The sequence below is a fragment of the Eulemur rufifrons genome, chromosome 21 (assembly GCF_041146395.1).
Source record: "Eulemur rufifrons isolate Redbay chromosome 21, OSU_ERuf_1, whole genome shotgun sequence".
NCBI lineage: Eukaryota > Metazoa > Chordata > Mammalia > Primates > Lemuridae > Eulemur > Eulemur rufifrons.
The window spans coordinates 16,207,646-16,227,108 of NC_091003.1; the positions used below are offsets into that span (position 1 = coordinate 16,207,646).

Here is a 19,463-nt window from a genome sequence, read left to right on the forward strand (position 1 = left end):
GGACCCCGGGCCCTCTCTGGGGTTGGAGGCAGAGAGGCAGTCGCAGGCGACTTCTGGGGATTTCGAGCATCAAAGCGAGACTCCGAAGGGTGGCCGACGCCCGTTCGACCTGCGGGTGCGCATCGCAGGCTGGGGGGCCGGGAGCTGCACCCCTCGGTTCCAACCCACACCCCCAACAGCCGCCACTCTCGCCAGGGCGGGGAGGGACAGTGGTTGCTGGTTTGCTGGCTCGGCGCTTCGTTTGCATTGGTCCGGGGGGTGGGGGGGCTGAGACTGCAGCCCCCGGCCCCGCGGGCGGGGTGGGGAGGCGGGGGCCGGACGGGGGCTCAGGCTGCTCTAGCATTGGCGGAGCTGGGGAATGGGGAGGGGGGGCAGGAAGCGGGGGGAGCGGAGCTGCGCGGGGGGGGGGGTGGTGTATAAATAGGGAAGGGGGGACGTGCATCCTCGGCCGGGTGAGGGGGGGGCGCTCGGCACAAAGAAAGTGGAAAGTTTGCAGCGCGGGGCGGCCGGGGCTAGGGATCCGGGCGCGCACGTGCAGGGCCGGGGGCGCTGGGGGCCCCCCACGCCGAGCTCGCCGTTTCTTTTTTTATTCTGCAAGCGAGAGGGGGGGTGTTGTTGGTATCGCCCCCTCCTTCTCCTCCCCCCAGGGGTGAAAGTGCAAGAGGAAGTGCAGCCGCTGCCATCTTTCCTCCGCTCCGAACACACGGAGCCCGGGGCCGCAGCGCCGCCGCTTCGTCGCCGCCTTCGCCTGGCCTGGGGAAGGGCCCACCCTGCCGCCGTCGCTGCCCGCCCGCTCCAGCCGCCGCCGCCGCCACCGCCAGCCAAGCTCCCGGACCCGGCCCGCGCCGCCACCCCCGTGCGCGCCCCTCCGCCGCCGCCTTCGCCTTTTGTTTCCTCCGCTCCGGCGCCCCCGCCCCGGCTCGCGCTTTGCAGGGGACGCAGCGCGCGCCCCCAGCGGGCCCGGGAAAAGCCGCGGCGCGCGCGCGCGCCTGCGCGGCGGACCCCTCCTCCTCCTCCTTCCCGCGTGTGCGCGCCCCTCTTGGCTGCGCGCCGGCGCCGCCTGGCGGGCGGGAGGGGAGGTGGCAGGCGCGTTTGCAGGAGGGGCTCACCTCTTCGCTAGCTTACCCCCCGGAAGGTAGATCGCGAAGGGGAGGCGGGCGGGCGGAGAGAAGAGACGAGCGCGCGATCCAGCGGGGGTGGGGGTGGCTATGTGGGGGGTGGCGCACCCCGCCGTCTAGACTGTCCGATCCGGGCTGGGGGCGTGTGCGCTCGGCGCACCTGCGAGACCAAAAAGCCCGGGGGGGGGGCACGTGTGGGGAGTGTGGACACGTCTGCTGCGCCCCGCTTCTCACTGCCTAGGGGAAGGGAGGGGGCGGGCAGGTGCCGCGGCCCGGCTATTGGGAGGGGGCGGCGGCCATGGAGCGGGTGAACGACGCTTCCTGCGGCCCGTCGGGCTGCTACACCTACCAGGTGAGCAGACACAGCACGGAGATGCTGCACAACCTGAACCAGCAGCGCAAAAACGGCGGGCGCTTCTGCGACGTGCTCCTGCGCGTGGGCGATGAGAGCTTCCCAGCGCACCGCGCCGTGCTGGCCGCCTGCAGCGAGTACTTTGAGTCGGTGTTCAGCGCCCAGTTGGGCGACGGTGGAGCTGCAGACGGGGGTCCTGCTGATGTGGGGGGTGCGACGGCAGCCCCGGGCCCCGGGGCCGGGGGCAGCCGGGAGCTAGAGATGCACACTATCAGCTCCAAGGTGTTCGGGGACATTCTGGACTTCGCCTACACTTCCCGAATCGTGGTGCGCCTGGAGAGCTTCCCCGAACTCATGACGGCGGCCAAGTTCCTGCTGATGAGGTCGGTCATTGAGATCTGCCAAGAAGTCATCAAACAGTCTAATGTACAGATCCTGGTGCCCCCTGCCAGGGCCGACATCATGCTCTTTCGCCCCCCTGGGACCTCAGACTTGGGTTTCCCTTTGGACATGACCAACGGGGCAGCCTTGGCAGCCAACAGCAATGGCATCGCAGGCAGCATGCAGCCCGAGGATGAGGCAGCCCGGGCTGCTGGTGCAGCCATTGCGGGCCAAGCCTCCCTGCCTGTGTTACCCGGGGTGGACCGCTTGCCCATGGTGGCTGGACCCCTGTCCCCCCAACTGCTGACTTCCCCGTTCCCCAATGTGGCATCCAGTGCCCCTCCCCTGACTGGCAAGCGAGGCCGGGGCCGCCCAAGGAAGGCCAACCTGCTGGACTCAATGTTTGGGTCCCCAGGGGGCCTGAGGGAGGCAGGCATCCTTCCATGTGGCCTATGTGGGAAGGTGTTCACCGATGCCAACCGGCTGCGGCAGCACGAGGCCCAGCACGGTGTCACCAGCCTCCAGCTGGGCTACATCGATCTCCCTCCTCCGAGGCTGGGTGAGAATGGGCTACCCATCTCTGAAGACCCCGATGGCCCCCGCAAGAGGAGCCGGACCAGGAAGCAGGTGGCCTGTGAGATCTGCGGCAAGATCTTTCGTGATGTGTACCATCTCAACCGGCACAAGCTGTCTCACTCCGGGGAGAAGCCCTACTCCTGCCCTGTGTGTGGGCTGCGGTTCAAGAGAAAAGACCGCATGTCCTACCATGTGCGGTCCCATGATGGGTCCGTGGGCAAGCCCTACATCTGCCAGAGCTGTGGGAAAGGCTTCTCCAGGTGAGGAAAGACACCCTCCTCCTCCCCTATACCCCCACCACAACCTATCTTAGTCCTGGCTCCTGAGACAGCCCCTTGCCAAGATCTGGGGGTGTGGGACTTGCGGGGGTCACTTGCCCTTACAGGGCCATGCCAGGTTTGGGGAGAGTGTTTTAAGGGTCCTGATTTGGGGATGGTGTGCCCAAGAGCTGCTTTCTCTTCCCTTAGGGAAGTTCTCTGACACTGAGCGTGCCCTACTGTCTCTCCTCCTTGGGGCCTGTGGGAAGGGGCCGGATTCCTCAGGCCAGAGCCACCAGGCCTCACCATTCTTCTCCCTGGGCTCCCTTTGTGTTTCCGGCACCAGGCGTGGGGCCCCCTCTGGGGGCGGGAGACTGGTCTCCTCCAGCAACTTTCCCCGCTTGAATGGAATGGCTGCTGAGGGAGGGACTGGAACAAGTGCATCTGGGACTCTTTACACTCCCGCGCCACCAGATCCCCCAACTCGGGGCTCGGGCAATCCTGGGTCAGTAGACTCCACCTTTGCCTTCCACATGAACCTGGGATCACAGGATGCAGAGTTGGGCACCCAGAGCTGCTGCTTAATGCCCAAATCTTTGATCTGCTCTGACCTGGTGGCTCCAGAGCCTAACGGAACCCACAGAGCCCCTTTATGTTCTTAGGACAGAAAGGAAAAGAGGAGGCAGGATCTCTTTTTAGGTTCACTTTCTAGTGAGCCTGATGGGGAACTGAGGACTTGTCTGGGAGCAGAGGGTTGTTTTGTTTTTCTCTTAGAGAACATTCAGAATAAAAGGCTGGTTCTCACTCGGACCCTGTGTGGAGGACCCAGGGATGGAGAACTCCCTTAGAGGGGCCCCAACCAGGAACCGGTCTTACCGGTCAGGCAGCCCCTGCCCACCTGCTCCGGCGGGCATCTGGCTTACCAGCCCAGCTGGGGACTTAAGGCTCCATGGCTGGCCTCTGGGGACTGAATTCCATCCGGGTGGCATTCATTGGCTGCCGTGGCGGGAGAGGCTGGGGGAGGGGAAGGCTGAGTTTCTAAGGGGCTTTAGTCTGGACAATGAATCACACATACCCCCTCCCAGAAAGGCTGCAGTAAGGCAGCCCTGTCTCATTCAAAAGCCACCGCCTCTGGTCCTAGGAATCATTGAGTTTCTGGTTGGGGGATTTAGGGGGTTGGTAGGCAAGATCAGAGACAAATGCTCACTTCCCTTCCCCCTCTAGAAAAAACCAGGGCAGAAAGGCTGGGCCTGTGGAGCCAGAGCTGGGTGGTGACTTTGTCTTTGTCATGCTGGGGTGAGGGAGAGGGAGTCCTCTCCGGCAGTGTGTGTGCTGGGGGGTGGGTCTGGCCAAGTTTGTACCCCATCTCTCCGTGTCTTGTTCTGAAGTCCTGCTTGGTTCTCTCTTTTCCAGGCCCGATCACTTGAACGGACATATCAAGCAGGTGCACACTTCTGAGCGGCCTCACAAGTGTCAGGTAGGGGTGGGCAGGGCACGGAGGGGCTGAAGGAGGATGCTGCTGTTCTCACGGCCATGGCCGTGAGCAAGCTGATGTGTGTGCCGGGGGCCGGCTGACTGACCACCGCTTTGCACACCTCCCCACTGTCCCTCCACCCTCCCTCTGCTCTCCTTTGTTCTTCACCCCGGCCCCCCTCCCCTCACAGCTGATGTTCCCTCCTTCCTGGTTGCTTGGTCCTGGTTCCCACCCTGTCTTGTCTTCACTCTTGGCTTGGCTTTTTTCCTCTCCTGGTGTTTGCCGGCTCCTTGGATGGTGGCCTGCATTGCACAGATGTTGTGCTAGGGGACCTGGCATCTTGCTCGGCCTGGCTGCTGGTTTCCAGCAGTTTGTAGGGACTGCAGAGTTTTTAAAAGGGCTCCTGGTGGTCTAGCCAACAACTCTTCCCCTTGTCTGACCCAAGGAGAAGTTCCTCCTGGGTCCCCTCAGCTTAGGACACAAGGCAATGGTGGGGGCGGGGGCAGGAGGTAGGGAGTGGGTGGTCTCATCTCCCGACACTGGCACCTGTTTAACCCGTCCTGAGCCAGGGTTTCTGGAGAACTGGAGAGCAAGGTGGTCTCCTCTTCTCTTGAGCTCTCTGCAGAGTAGCAGGGAGGGAAGCCTGGACCAGATTCTTACCCTTGGTTTGTCTGCTTGAACAATATCCGGGGGTCCTGGTGGGCCCCAGAAAATTGAGTGTCCTTTCCTGGCCACTGAGCGTTCCTGTGTGGACAGAGAACATGTTTCTGTCTTCTCCTTGGTTATCTCCCTTCTCCTGTACCAAGAGCCCACCAACTGCGGGCAAGACATGGTTGTGGGGCATTTGCTACCACCTCTGGTAGGATAACCTGCTTCTCCTTATCCTGTTGGTGGCAAGCGGGGTGAGTTCAGGGCGACCTGCAGGGAGGGATGGATGTGCTGTAGGTAGGGCCCAGAGCCCCCAGGGGCCAGGCGTGGAAGGTGTTCACAGACCTGTGTTAGGCGGCCTCACTTGAGGAGGATGACCCAGGGTGGGCTTGCTGGGATCTGTCTTTGCCTTGCTGCCTTCTCTCTGTCTCTGATTCTCTCATCACAGAGCACATTCTGACTCTCTCAGGTAGTGTGCTGAGCAGCCCGGGCAGAGTAGGAGGAGCCCAGAGGGCAGTGGGGGCGTGCCCGGTGGCCTGGGTGGGTAACCTGCACTCTCTGCCCTTTTTCCAGGTGTGGGTTGGGAGCAGCAGCGGCCTGCCGCCCCTGGAACCTCTTCCTAGCGACCTGCCATCATGGGACTTTGCCCAGCCTGCTTTGTGGAGGTCGTCCCATTCGGTTCCTGACACCGCCTTTTCCCTTTCTCTAAAAAAATCATTCCCAGCCCTTGAAAACCTGAGCCCAGCACACTCCAGCAACGCTCTCTTCTGCCCAGCCCCGCCGGGATATCTGAGGCAGGGCTGGGCCGCCCCAGAGAGCAGCAGGGCCTTTACCCAGTGGCCTGTGGGCTAGCCTGGGCCTCCCTGGACAGGGTTCACCATGGAGGGCAACAGGAGTGGCAGTTGGCCTGAGACCCCTGCTTTTGGGAGAGGCCAGCAAGGTGGTTCCTGCCTACCATGCCGAGCTCCTCCCTGGGTGACCTGGGGTCTTTCCCAGCTCGGGGCCCCCAATTGGGGATAGGAAGGAGCACTTTTCTTGGTACCCCGCCACAGCCTCCAAGTTTCTTTCTGGGCTCTCTTGCCTTTCCCCCCGCCCTTTAACAGATGGTACCCCTGGGCATCTGTCCTTGCCTGGGTAATTCTGGAGGTTGGTGCTTTCCCTGGGAACTAAGCTACCAGCTTATCTGTTTCCCCTCCCCTGGCATCACTTCCCATAGGGCATGGGGTTTCGAGAATGGGGCCTGGCTACCCCTCCCCCGACTCTGGGAGTGAATCTGCCTCCCAGAGAAGGCTCTGGCACAACTCCAGCTAGTGTCAACCCGCGCTGCCCTCTTCCCTTCCCACTCAGGCAGGTCCTGCTTTCATCTCTGGCTAGTGCAGTAGACTTTGGTGTTTTTGAGGTTTATTAGCAGGTCTGCTCAGGAACTAATCAGTAGCTTTATATTGGGTCACCCCAGTGTATGGCTTTTGGGGGCTGATAAAGCAGATGTAGACCCCCCCTTGGATCCCACTGGTGTGCCCTTTAGCCCCCGCAGGCTCTGCGGGGAGAACAGGAGTGATGATAAAAGTTTTCATTCTAACATTTGAGGCTTTGTGTGTTTTGTCCTTGGTCTGTGTCATAACACTGACATCATTGTCCCTTGGTGTAAGAGCTGGCTCCCACCCTGCCCCTATGACACACACTCTCACAGACCTGCTGGCCCTACCTCTGCCCCGTAGTCAGAACTCCCCTAATGAGGACCCAGCAGGTGAAGACGTGCTGGCTGGCCAGCCAGCTGTGCCCGGGCTTGGTTAAACAGCAGGGGCCTCTCTGGCATAGCGTGGTATGCTGAAAGCATCAGAGGTGAAGGGATGGCTCTCTGGGAGTTGGTTCCCTTGGCCTTTGTCTGGCTGGGCATAGTCCATACCTCTCGTCCCCCACCGATGCTGCAGAGGATGAAAAGGGCCAGTTACAGAGACCGGTGCCACAGCTTGAGTTGAAAGGCTATCTGAAGGGCGGGGCAGGAAGTTTCAGGCTGGGCAGTGACCCACAAGTCTCTTTGAGGCTTGGCCTGAGTGTCCTTAACCGGCCCAGATGCCCCAAGCACTGCTGGATTTATGAGCTCAATGGGCTGGGACATTGCCCTCTGTGAAGTTCAGCCTGAAGCTGAGAGGCTGGAGCAGGTGGACCTCTCCCCTTGCTTCCAGGGGCTCCACTTCTCTGGGGCCGGTTAGAGAAGGAATGAAATGAGAAGGGCATACGCTCAAGAAGGGGGTCAAAAAAGCCCATGGAGCCAGACCTTCGTGCACTGCCCTTAGAGAGGGCTGTGGGAGAAGGCTGCTCAAGACACCCCTGAGGCTGCCAGAGTTCAAAGTCCATCAAGGGTAGGGGTGTGCACTAGTGCCCTTGGTACCATGTGGGCACCATTTGCAAGCTGCTCAACCCTTGGGAAGAAAAGCTTTAGGAAGTCTGGGAGGGGGGAAATTGGCCAGGGAGGGAAGGGATCGTGACTGGGGTTCAGTGTTGAGTGGTGGTGACCAGAGGTGAGGGTGGCTGGGCCAGGACCTGGCAGGTGTGCCTCCTAACAACAGCAGGCTGCCTGAGCATAGGGCTGCAGGCAGGACAGCCATTCTGAGCATCCTGCCGCTGGAACGCTCTCTTCTCGTCACAGTCCCTCTGTCTTCTCCCTGTCCCCAGGACAGGGAGTGCTTTGCTCCTGAGAGGCCCCAGCATGGAGGTTCTGAATGTCTCCCCTTCTCTGAGTTTCTCCCTCAGCCACATCTCTCCTGGGTGGTGTGGCCAGGCTCTTGCATGTTCTGTGTTGTCTGAACTTCTGGCAGGCCTAGACTCGGACGTGTACGCTTTCACAGTTTCCCCAGAAAGCCTGGGGACTCCAGCCACAGAGGGTCAGTCCTGGCACAGAGAAGCCAACAATCACTTCAGCTTGGCTTTTTTTTTTTTTTTTTTTAAAACACAGTGAAAGCTTTTGTTGTGTTTGTATTTTTTTTCCCCCAGCAGCAGATTTACATTCCTAATTATGTTTGCTCTGGCTAAAGTTAGCTTTCATTCCTTGAGAGATAATCAATGGAGGATGGGGTGGGGGAAGCCTGCCCAGTCTGGGATTTTAATTTTGCTTAGCTAATCCTCAAATGGATAATCCACTTGTGGATAATTGAGGTTTGGCTGTCTGTCATCTTTAGGTAGCAAAGCATGACAGGCAAAGCCTTTAGAGAACAGATCCCAAAAGAAGGTTGGCAAGAGAAACAAGGCATCTCTTTCATATCCCCCCAGTAGCCCCCTCTCCCAGGGACCAAAAAAGACAGAATCCTAAATGTGTGTTTTCAGCCCCATTTTCTTACACCTGGTCCATGTTGGTTCCTTTGAGTTTTGAGGCTTAGAACACTCTCCTCCTCATCTTTGGAGGGGTGGTCCTCAGGTCACTGCCTGGGAAAGCCAGCTCTTGTCCCTGGATAAATTGACAGGTGCACCTCTCTTTCCCAAGGGTGTTTATGGCAGCCCTCGCTCAGATTGACAGGTTGGTGGGTTCGGTAGAAGACTGATCTTTTTCCCCCACTGTGGCCTATCATTGGGTCACAAGATCCCTGACTGAGGTGGCACTCATTTGTGGCCATGAGAGCAAGCGTCCAGGATGTTTTCTGAGTCACCTAAGTGGTGGAATTTCCCTACACAAATCCTTTCACCTTTCCCCATCAGAGGAGTCCTGGCTGCCAAGTACAGTACACTGTGCTAAAAAGTATCAGCACCTTTCACTCACCGGAAGCTACCTCTGCCAATCTGGAGATGATAAGAGCGTAGGCGTGGGTGCTGGTTCCTGTTACAGCTGTCCCTTGTCCTCTCAGGTCCTCTGCTGGCCCAGCTGTAAATTGGGAAAGATAAGATAGCTCAGGGTGGCTGGGAGGATTGGTAGAGTCGTGGCCTGGCTGTGGCAGGGGCGTACTGGGCTTTCTCTAGTAGCTGAGTCTCGTGCTTCAGCCAAGTTTGCTTTCTAAAGTTAGCTTCCTCATTTGTCATATGAATCAACTGAATATATAAAAGAGACAAAAGCAGTGTTTCATTAGCATACATTGTTCTGTTCAAGTTTGTAATGTTTACTTAAAAAGACAATGACTGAGAAGAGCAAGGGGAGGCTATGCTGATGCGCACGGATATTTGGGATTGGAGTAGCAAACAGTGACATTTTCCACCACCAAGCATCACATGCACTTGTCTCTTCTTTGTACAGTAAGGAGATAGATATTTGTATGTGGTGACAGTGTTCAGACACTTACCTTAAGATCTCAGGGTCTCAGGATGCGTTTCTGTTAAAGAGCGATGGCAGGGGCAGCTCCAAGCTAGCACAAGTTAACATTTGATAGGTAATGCACTTAAAGGTGAACGTTGCTGTCTCTTGCAGTTCTGAAACAGTAAACACACACACACATACAGAAAAGAAATGAGTCAGAATTGACTAGAATCCCTGAAACATGGAACCAAAATAGCTTGAAAGCCAACAGATTCAACTCTCCTCAGAGCTTCCCGACATTCCGTGACCCCCAAGGCTAACCTGCTTTGCAAGCCCCAACCGAGGAAGGGATGTTGGGAGGAGGTCAGTGACTGATAGAATATCAGTCAGGTTCTCAGGTATAGGAAACGCCCAGTGACCCAGGGCCTCCTTCCCAGGGGGCTGGTGCTGACCTTTGGCTCCCGAGTTGTCCAACCTTGGGACCTGGCCGTGAAGTGGTGGCCACGTTGTCTTGGAGGGTGATAATGCAGCCTGCCTAGAGGGCTGCTGTAAGGATGGGTTGCATGAGATAAATGCCCCTAAAAGGCTAGGCCTGGTACCTGCCTGGCCAGAATGAGAGCTCATTAATGCAGGGTGATATCGTCATCCTTGTTACTGGCATTTCCCCAACTTAACATTTCACAAATTCTCTCGAATTGTTCTCTCTGCTAATTCTCACATTAGCAGAATTGACACTATCATTTAGGGGCTGCTTTTGCAATTCAAACTCACAAAAACATTATGAAGCATTCTCTCTGTACTTTGTCCTGCCTTTTCTTTCCATTTCCCTGTGGCCAAGGACTAATGTCACTTTTAAATAAAATGAATAAATTGAATTCTTTGTTTGAAGCAACTAGGAGAAACCCAGGGATGGAGAACAGGAAGGCTGGTTTATTTGCCAATAACTCATCTGTAAATCCACTTACAGCCAATGTGCCTAAAGTCAGTGCTTACTGTTGACGAATGAACAAATGTCTCACTCTTCGTTTTGTAGAGGAGTGTAGAACTCGGCTGCCGTGTCTGGGCATGTAGCCCTTTAGAACCAGTGGTTCCGGCTCAGGTGTCCTGTGAGGAGGTATCATGGGAAATCAGAGCAGCTGCTTGGCATTCTGGGTAGAGAGCCTGAGCCACGCCCTGAAGCTCTCTTTGCAAAGGAGAGTCCACATGATGGCCAGAAACCATTCTTGCTTTGCAGTGCGTTTGGTGGGGAGTCAGGCGTGGAATGCTGGGTTTCACCTCATCCCGTTTTCCTTTCTGCCCCCAGACCTGCAATGCTTCTTTTGCCACCCGAGACCGTCTGCGCTCCCACCTGGCCTGTCATGAAGACAAGGTGCCCTGCCAGGTGTGTGGGAAGTACTTGCGGGCAGCGTACATGGCAGACCACCTGAAGAAGCACAGCGAGGGGCCCAGCAACTTCTGCAGTATCTGTAACCGAGGTAATCTGCTCGCTGTTTCCTCACTTCCAGAGGATGGTGTGTCCGGAACCCCCTGCCTCAGACTCCACTCTTTGCACGGCTTTCCCTTCCCACTGAACAATGAGCACCTCCATCGCCCAGCTAGCTGTTCATTACCCACTCCTTCCCAAGAAACTTGGGGTGCTTGGAATGGGAGGTCCCAGGAGACCAGCAGGTGGGAACAGAAGGAGACAGGTTATTCCCAAGCTTGCGCCCTTAGCTCACCTGCTGCTCAGGTGGGAGGATGGATGCATTTTGCAGATACCACTGAACTACTGAGGTTGGTGGAGGAGTCTGTAGGTCCCAGAGTGGGAGGAAAAAAGTGTCCTGTTGAAGAGCTTTTGCTAGCTGATTTGTTGGCATATGAAATTCAGCAGCCAGGGAAGGAGGTCGAGTGATGGAGATAAACAAAGGGCAGAAACTTTCTAGCACAAATGGTCAGGAGAGAGCCCAAACTCAGATAGACTGTGACCTTGATGACAGAGGAACATGGAAGGTGCTCTGAGCAGGGCGGCGTGCTTGAGGACAAGGTGGGCCTAGGTGGTGTCTCACTCTGTGGCAGTGGTGTCGTGTTAGATGAAATCAGGCCAGTCTCTGAGGTTCTGCTGGCTGTTGCAAGTGCTGGAGGTTGGTATTTTGTAAGCACAGTGTCAGTGAGGAGGCTCGCGCTGTATCTGTGCTGAAGGCGGTCGGGCAGCTGTCCGTGTGAGCGTGAAGATGCTTCTGCATGGTGCGCTTGCTTTGGCCAGCTGGGGATATTGTTGGGATGTCTTTATCTCCTGGGGCACTCTTGTCTCAATGCTTTTGGAAGTCTGGGGTATGGCTTGACGGGTCAATCACTGAACCAGGAGTCAAGGAACCCAGGGTGTAGTCCCAGCCTCTCACTATGGCCTTGAGTTCTCCCTTCCCCTCTCTTAAGCTTCAGTTTCTTCATCTCTCAAAAGGGGTTAAGAATCCCCCCTCCCCATCTCATACCTCACAGGGTTGTTGTAAGGATCCCAAGACACAAGGTAGGTGAAAGTTCTCTGAACCCACAAGGAGGTGCACACTTGAGAGGCCAATCTTTATACTTTGCAACAATGTTATGAAGGACACTACTTGCTGACACTCTGATTTGGGCCAGGCACAACACCCCTGCAGGCCTTGGCTGGAATCGCTAGGTGCCTGTGCTGTGTCCATGTGCCCTGAGGCCCCTGGTAAAGGGAGATTGCTGAGTAGCTGGGTGTTCTTGGTGATCCTGTCCTATCCTGTGACTTCACACCTGGGATTTGCCTTGCTAGGACACCTTTGAAAGCAGGGAAGTAGTAATTCAAGCCCCTTAAGCCATCTGTTCTGTTTTCTGACATGTCAGTAGAGCCCATTTCTGGCAGGAGCATCCCCCAGATAGCAAGCGGGTTTGTGTATGCAGGGAGAGTCATCAGGCTGTGGCTGACCATCTTGACTAGGGCTGCCCCAGCCCTAGAAAAAGATGGTTTCTTGTCTTGCTTCTTCCCAACCTGGCTTCCTGACAGCACCCCAAAATAGTCCTAAACCTGCTGTAACATGCCATCAGCAGGGATCTTGTCAAGTTTTCAATGTTGAAATTCCCAGTTTGAGAACTGGGGTCAGAAAACAGAGGCTGAACACCAGTGAGAGTGGAGGACACTAATGGCAAAACTCAGAAAGCCCAGCTGAGATGGCGGAGTAGCACAAGAACGGGACAGGAGACCCCGGGCTACAGCCCTGGGGAGCCCAGCTCAGAAGGAAAGAACTGAGAGCAGCAGGAACAGTGGGAAAGTTGGCCCCGTTAGGAGGCGGCTGATGGGGCAAAGCCAACAACTATTGTACGTCAGAATTTCTTTTCCAACGGCTGGTAAGAGGACTTGGGCAACAGCCACAGGCTACGTGACTGGGATAGCAGAGCCAGAAGAGTAAAACCAGAGTCCACCTTTTCTCAGAAAAGCCAAGACCAGATCTGGATCACAGGCCAAACATCTTCGTGTCCCAGAGTTGCAGCAGGAAGTGCCCTTCCTCCAGGAAGACAAAAGAAGGTGCTGGTCCAACCCACGCTGGGTACTCAGAAGGAAGAGGAAAGGATTGCAGTTTTTATCAGAAGAGAAGCAGGATTCTGCCTCTGGACGCATTCCTTGGGCAGAAATAGGAAGAGGTCAAAAAAGAACAAAAATGAGGAAGAGGGTAAAGTTCCTTTTGGGCACCAAAGACATTGAGACATTGGGATCAGAATGCAGAGAGCTCTGTGTCATTGTTTGCCCTGCTGCCACCAAGGCTATGCGTACTGGAGCTGAATGAATAAATGAACGTTCTTACCCTTGCAACCGTTGAGCAGAGGCTCAGTGTTAGCCCACTGGGCAGAATGGTTAAAGTTGAATCCAGTGAACTTCCAGGTGTCCTCTGAGACCCTTGAGTCCCAACAATTCTTAAACAGTCAACTTAACCACCTACCTGTGGAGCTGCCTTTTTCAGTCTTTGCCACAAAAATGACTCCTGGCGGTGAAGAATGGGGACGAGGGGAGGTAGCTTGACTGCCCTAGCCAGACACTTGAGTCAAATGCAAGTTAATGAGACAGATGACCCTGTTTTTGTCCTAGAAACATATAGGGAGTATGATGCCATTTGAAGAGGAACATCATTTGCAGTGGGGGAAGTATTAGGGCTAGAAAAGTTTGTTTCCTCATTTTTTGAGTTGAAGAAATCAGTGGAGTTGAGCAGTAGAAAAGAGAGACGGGATCATCATGATTTTCTTCCTTTCTTTTAAACTTTCTCTAGCAGGGTCTTTGTATATATATGCATATGTGCTGGTATGGGGAAGAAGGATAGCTCATCAAGAATCTGCCTTTGACAGAGACATTTGGACTCAAACATCATTGCTTAAAAGGTAGAGGAAGCCTTCTCCCCAGTCAGAGGTGAGCACACAAGTGGGTAAATGCAGACAGCCTGCTGGACTGACATAAACCTACTTGGAAGGCCCCCTCCAACACAGGGCAGCTGGGAACAGCCCCTCCAGGGTTTGGACATCAAGAAAGTAGTCCCCAGTCCTTGCACGGATATGGAACCTGTCAGAGGACAACTTGCTTCTGGAATGCAAATGGCAGGTACAGCAGGCAAGAAAACACAGCTGAGCAGCAGTGGCCTTTTGCTAATAAACTCTTCGTCTCTGGAGTGAGAGGGCGGGTGGCTTGTTGGTTGTAGTGGCAGTTATGCGTGCGCCCAGCATCTCCATTGCGTGGACGCCTGGATCAAGCTGCCTCTTTGGCACTTGGTTAATCAGTGGTGAATGGTGGGTAAGTTTAGAATTCCTGCTAAATATGTCTGGCTTCAAAGATGTGTTCTGCTGAGAAGCTCAGCTTCTGTTTCATCCCAACACTTGGCTGCTGAGTTGCTCTGTGTTTAAATTCTGGGCTTTAAGTGGCAGCTGTGGATCCACTCCCACCACCCTGCCATGTGGTTTTGCTATAGATAGTACAGTCTGCAGCTGGGGTAGAGTCAAGAGGACGCAACAGTTTCTCAGACTGTTTTTCAGGAAAACGCAGCAAGTTTGTATTGAGCATCTGCTGTATTCCCCTGGCAGAGCTCTCCCGTGAGAGTGACTATAATAATTCCTGGTGTTCTCCACTGCCTTTCCTGCCCCCTTTGATTGCAGTGGACCTGCTCTGGTACACCACGGGGAGGGCTTCATACTACTTTAGAGGTCCCAAAGGGATTAAAAGCCAAAAGAAAAAATTCCCTCCTAAAGTGCCATCATCATAGTATCAGAAACTTCTGCTATCTTGTGCGGGTTGCCAGGGACCAGCGTCTCCTGGTTCAGCTTGGTTCCACGGTGCCCACCCAAGGGGCAGGGCTGAGAGCCTCTTTCCCACCAGCCTTGTCTACTCATTCCTGACTTCAGCCTCCCTCTGAGGACCATTTGCATGTGACCCTCTTAAGCCAGTCTGTCCCCCAGTGATTGGCCCTAGGCAGACCACTTTGGTCACAGTGCAGGACAGTTCACTCTGCCAGGCAGGACAGGACAGCAGCATCCGGTCCAGGTGCAACTTTGAAGTAGCTGTGTTGGGAAAGGAAGGAAAATTTACCTGATGGCTCGTTTCCCTCCAGAACCACCCAGTGCTGCTGGCAGGGGAGTATTTGTCAAATAAGCTGCCCACAGGCCACCCCTCACTGGATCGGCAGCTTCCATTCTAACCCACCGACATGGCAGAGAAATGTGTGAGTGTCAATGGGGATAGTGAAACCTATTGGAAAAGTCAAAGGATCCAACCCATGGAGAAGCAGGAAAAAAAAAAAGAAGGTCAAAGGGATGTTTCTAGGGCCCAGGGCCAATACACAGGAACCATTAAAGAATTAGCCCAGTGGTTAAGGGCCAAGTTCTGGTGGCACATGGTCTTGGGGTTGGAGTCCAGGCTCTATCACTTAGTAACTGTACATGTGTTATTTCTTTGTCTGTGAAATGGGTATAATAGTAATTCACAGCACCTATATAGGGCATTGGGGGAATTCTACCAAGTAGTGCGTGCAGTGTGCTGGGCGCTGGCACACCATCCGCACCTGCTAAAGGTGAACTTTTACTACAGATCCAGCAGCATTCAAAATGCCAGGCCAATTCAGGCTTTTTGGAAACAAGTCTTGTGCAGACATCACCAGTACTCTCTAGCCTCTGACCCTTAGCAGTGGATCTCACTGTTACCCTATGGCTATGTAATTTTAAAGGAAGTGAAAATACCTGATAACGTGTCAGCCAGATCTGGAGTGGATTAAAGGGACACCATCAGGGCACTGGAGCCTCCAGGGGGCCTTATACTAAAAAGCTTCGGTTCCTGCTTTCTGATCCTGGACCGCAGTGAGGTTCAGCGGCAAACCTCCTTCCCGTGAAACCCCAGCCAACAGCCTTTTACTGGCCCACCTGATTCTATATCCTTGGACTTGTGGCTGCTGTGGAAGTGGCCCAACATCTGCTCTTCCCAGCCTGAGACATTTCGTGGCTCAAACTGACTGAAGCAGGTGGGGATGGGCTAGATTGCCCCTCCCCCCAAATACAGACAAACAGATCATCCCTGTTTCTTCTTCTGGACATGAACCTGGTGGATGCACCAAAATTGAACCAAAAAGACCACCGTGAATGAGAGATGACCGTGTCTCTTTGACGTGACATCCTGTTTTTGTTGTTGTTCTTCAAAAGGTCTAAACAGTTACTAAATCCAGTTATGCTGAAGGTGGGAAAGTTAGCAAAATGGAACATATCCTAACAGTTAGAAGAAGGGGGATCCCTGGAGGCATGCCTTTGGGATCCCTGGTTTGTCAGCCTGTTTACTAATGTTGAGCAGGCATTCTGCTGGCTGGAATCCCGTGGCTGCCCTAAGGCCCCACGTACTTGTCTAAGCACATTTCTAGCCATGGTCCCTGCCCCAGACCTGGGGCTTCAGGATCCACTCAAACCATTTGTTACTAAGGCATCAAACAAGCCTGGAGACAGCTGGCCTCTGGCCCCAGCAGGAGCAGGATCTCAGGCCATCCCACCAGGCGGCCGGCCTAGGCCCCTCACCACGGCCTTGCAGAGTGGGCTTTGCAGAGAAGCTCATTTGTGGACAGTGCTACCCTCTGTCCCAAGCCACGTAGCTCATGTGATTACAGCCTTTTTTTTTGGTTTTCTTTTTTCCCTGCTGGTGCGTTGATCTTGGATACAGCTGTTTTTGAGCCAAGGTAGGGGCCCCTTCTAGGTGCAGCTGACCTGAGAGTACTAGCCAGCGCGGCCAGAGGAGAGGCATGGGGGAAGGAGAGAGGTATCTCTTGCTGGCCACGGGATCTCATCTCCTTTTGTCTTGTTTAGGTTTCTCCTCTGCCTCCTACTTAAAGGTCCATGTTAAAACCCACCACGGTGTTCCCCTTCCCCAGGTCTCCAGGCACCAGGAGCCCATCCCGAATGGGGGAGCAGCGTTCCACTGCGCCAGGACCTATGGCAACAAAGGCAAGCGACCCCTTGCTCTGCACTTTGCTTCTCTGCGCAGACTGTGTTGTGGGGGCGCTGGGCCGGGTGTGGGGAGGCGGGAAGGCGGCCAGCTTTCTGGCTGCCTTGAGGAGGCTCAGAGATCTGAGTGGCAGTGGCCTCCAGGACAAAAGTCACAGTGGGTATCTCACTCCAGGGCAGTGAGGCTTTAGGGCACTGCCAAGATCCTGCCCCCGCCTCCTCTTCCCCAGCCCTCCTCCCTTCCCGGCCAGCCCCCACCGTCTGGAGCCCTGCAGGATGCCCTGGGCCCAGGGCGGAAGAGGAGCCCTGCATGACGAGTCACTTGGGCCTGTCCATTGCCTGTAGCCTTGTAGGACGGTGTGGAGCTGCGGCTGAATGCTTTCTCCTCCTTTGACCCTGTGGGCCAGCGGGAGCCAATGGCTGGCTTCTCCCGTGATAGGGGTGGTTGGTTGCTGTGAACAGCCCTTTCTGGAGGGCCTCTGGCTGTGGTTGTGAGCTGCATGGCAAGAAACGAGCTACCTGACTCCTCTGACTCAGAGCTGGTTTGTGGAGAGGTCCCCAGGCCCACCTTCACTTGTTGGTCAGGTTGTTCTGTGGTATGTCATACTGTTGTTGCCTTGGGGATGAGGCCAGGAGCTTGGCAGATGGTAGAGATGGCAGAGATGGCATGCTCCATGCTCCCATCACAGACCTCCCTTCCCAGCATGGCTCTCTGGACCCAGAAAGGAAGCTGCGGTTGGTAGAGGACTCCAGTGTGGACAGGGCGAGGCAGAGCAGTCAGGGTTGTCTCTTAGCCCAGCTTGTCCTGGGCCCTGGGTGGGGACACCCAGCCGCCTGAGTTGTTCAGAGTTGCTTTTAATCTCTGTGCTTTGGCTGCTCGGCCCTGGAAGAGTTTTGGCAAAAGGCAGGCGGTAAGGGCAAGGCTTACATTGGCAGCATTAGGAAAAGAATTGGCTTCTGTCTGAGCCATCGATAGGGTCTGCCGGGGTTGAGGACCTCATGGCTCTGGTCCTGCCTGGCTGGCTAGGGTGCAGCTACTCTGGTGTAGGAGAGGAAGCCATTGACACACCTGCTCGGCATCATCAACTTAGCTGTTTAACCCCAGAGGCACCCAAGAGAGCGCCCAGGAGTTGGGGTCTCTGAGTTGTTTGGGGCAGAAGCAGTAGAGGTCCCCTCTCCTCACCCCTTCCTTGAAGCAGGCTGAGATGATGGTGAGCAGTCCACGTGCAGCTGCATGAAGCGTCCACAGCAAGGGAGGCTGCCTCACCCTTGTAGGAACTCCAGGCTCCCAGACTTACCAGCCGAACCTCCGTGTGTTCAGCCAGGGCCATGGCTGGCCGTCAGCTGCCTCCCACAGGCCCTGACCCCTCCAGGAGGGGGAATCTCCAAGGCCCAGCCTCATCTCTCCCCTGTGTTTGTTTTTCCATAGAAGGCCAGAAATGCTCACATCAGGATCCGATTGAGAGCTCTGACTCCTACGGTGACCTCTCAGATGCCAGTGACCTGAAGACACCAGAGAAGCAGAGTGCCAACGGCTCTTTCTCCTGCGACATGGCGGTCCCCAAAAACAAAATGGAATCGGACGGGGAGAAGAAGTACCCATGCCCCGAATGTGGGAGCTTCTTCCGCTCTAAGTCCTACTTGAACAAACACATCCAGAAGGTGCATGTCCGGGCCCTCGGGGGCCCCCTGGGGGACCTGGGCCCTGCCCTTGGCTCACCTTTCTCTCCCCAGCAGAACATGTCTCTCCTCGAGTCCTTTGGGTTCCAGATCGTTCAGTCGGCCTTTGCATCGTCTTTAGTGGATCCTGAGGTTGACCAGCAGCCCCTGGGGCCTGAGGGGAAGTGAGGCAGATGCTGCGTCCCCATGGACACAGCCACTCGGGGACTGCTGAGAAATGCTGTGAATGCGGAGGGAAGTGATGTCTTTGGGTTCTGTAGCTGAGAGATTTTTATTCGTTTTTAACTCCCCCCCACAACCCCGACCCAACTCCCTCTCCACCACCCATTCCCCCAGTGGTCTTTAGAAATAGATTTTCTTCTGCTATTCTGCAGAAATATCAGCGAGACCCAGAATGGGACGAGGGCAGAAAACACTACATAGGCCTCCCAGGCAACACCAGTCCCAGCTCCCCTAATGGGTGGAAGCTGGAATTCCTGGTGCTTGATTCTTAGAGACTCCCATCCCAAACCCAAACCCAAACCCCATGGCATTCTGGGACCTCAGTGATTTTGGTCTCCTCCCACTTCTCTGATTCCTCATTCCCCCCTTTCCATATCCCTTAAAAAAAAAAAAAAAAAACACTCAGTAGGGTCTCCACCCACTTATATAACTCTGATGCCCAGCTGTTTTTAAGGAAGCCAGAAGCCTACAGCATCCCACGGACCATGGGGTGAGTGTCCTCCAAGAGCCCCCCTGAGCTCAGCCCTCAGCCTGGAGGGCTCCAGACTTTCCTGAGCCCTGTGTGCAGGGAGGCTAGCACTTTGCTGCTAGGACAAGCTCAGCTATTGAGGACACCCCCACCCCAAATTCCAGTTCTTATGTGATTTTAACCATTCAACTTGCTGTTGGGTTTTAATTCTCTAATTATTATTATTATTGTTATTATTTTTTAGGACCAGTTGTAGTGAATTGCTACTGAAAGCTATCCCAGGTGATACAGAGCTCTTTGTAAACCGCAGTCACACGTTAGGGTTAGTATTAAACTTTGTTTAGATGTACCATAATTAACTTGGCTAGTTGATTGTTTGAAGTCTATGGATGAAATAGTTTTATGCAAAATTTTAAAAAATGCCAGTCTGGTCAGGGAGGTAGGGGGGTTTCAGTGCTGTTGGGAGCCAGGAAGGCAGGAGAACCAGCAGGCAGGGACATTGTGTACCTCGGTTGTGTCACACGTGAGCAAGCCCAGGTTGACCTTGTGATGTGAATTGATCTGATCAGACTGTATTAAAAACGTTAGTACGTTACTCTACCTGCTCCTCTG

The 19,463-nt window shown here is 55.0% G+C and overlaps 1 protein-coding gene across 4 annotated transcripts; it reads left to right on the top strand.

Annotated features, from left to right (window-relative positions):
- Window positions 1–678: 678 nt before the first annotated feature.
- On the top strand, window positions 679–19,451 carry PATZ1 (POZ/BTB and AT hook containing zinc finger 1). Of its 4 annotated transcripts, none has more exons than XM_069497207.1 (5): window positions 679–2,687; window positions 4,098–4,161; window positions 10,332–10,503; window positions 16,343–16,480; window positions 17,910–19,451. In XM_069497207.1, exons 1-5 carry the CDS (start codon window positions 1,417–1,419, stop codon window positions 18,326–18,328), a joined length of 2,064 nt encoding a protein of 687 aa, XP_069353308.1. In that variant the 5' UTR covers window positions 679–1,416; the 3' UTR covers window positions 18,329–19,451. The 4 variants fall into 4 exon arrangements, with proteins under 4 accessions (XP_069353308.1, XP_069353310.1, XP_069353309.1 ...); XM_069497209.1 differs by having other exon boundaries at window positions 16,408–16,480; window positions 17,910–18,051; XM_069497208.1 differs by lacking the exon at window positions 16,343–16,480.
- Window positions 19,452–19,463: the final 12 nt, after the last annotated feature.

Excerpts from the sequence above, each read along its gene's own strand:
- PATZ1 (XM_069497207.1), top strand. The coding sequence starts at position 1,417 with ATGGAGCGGGTGAACGACGCTTCCTGCGGCCCGTCGGGCTGCTACACC. Across the intron at positions 2,688-4,097 it reads TGTGGGAAAGGCTTCTCCAG|GCCCGATCACTTGAACGGAC; the intron begins GTGAGGAAAGAC and ends TCTCTTTTCCAG. Across the intron at positions 4,162-10,331 it reads AGCGGCCTCACAAGTGTCAG|ACCTGCAATGCTTCTTTTGC; the intron begins GTAGGGGTGGGC and ends TTCTGCCCCCAG.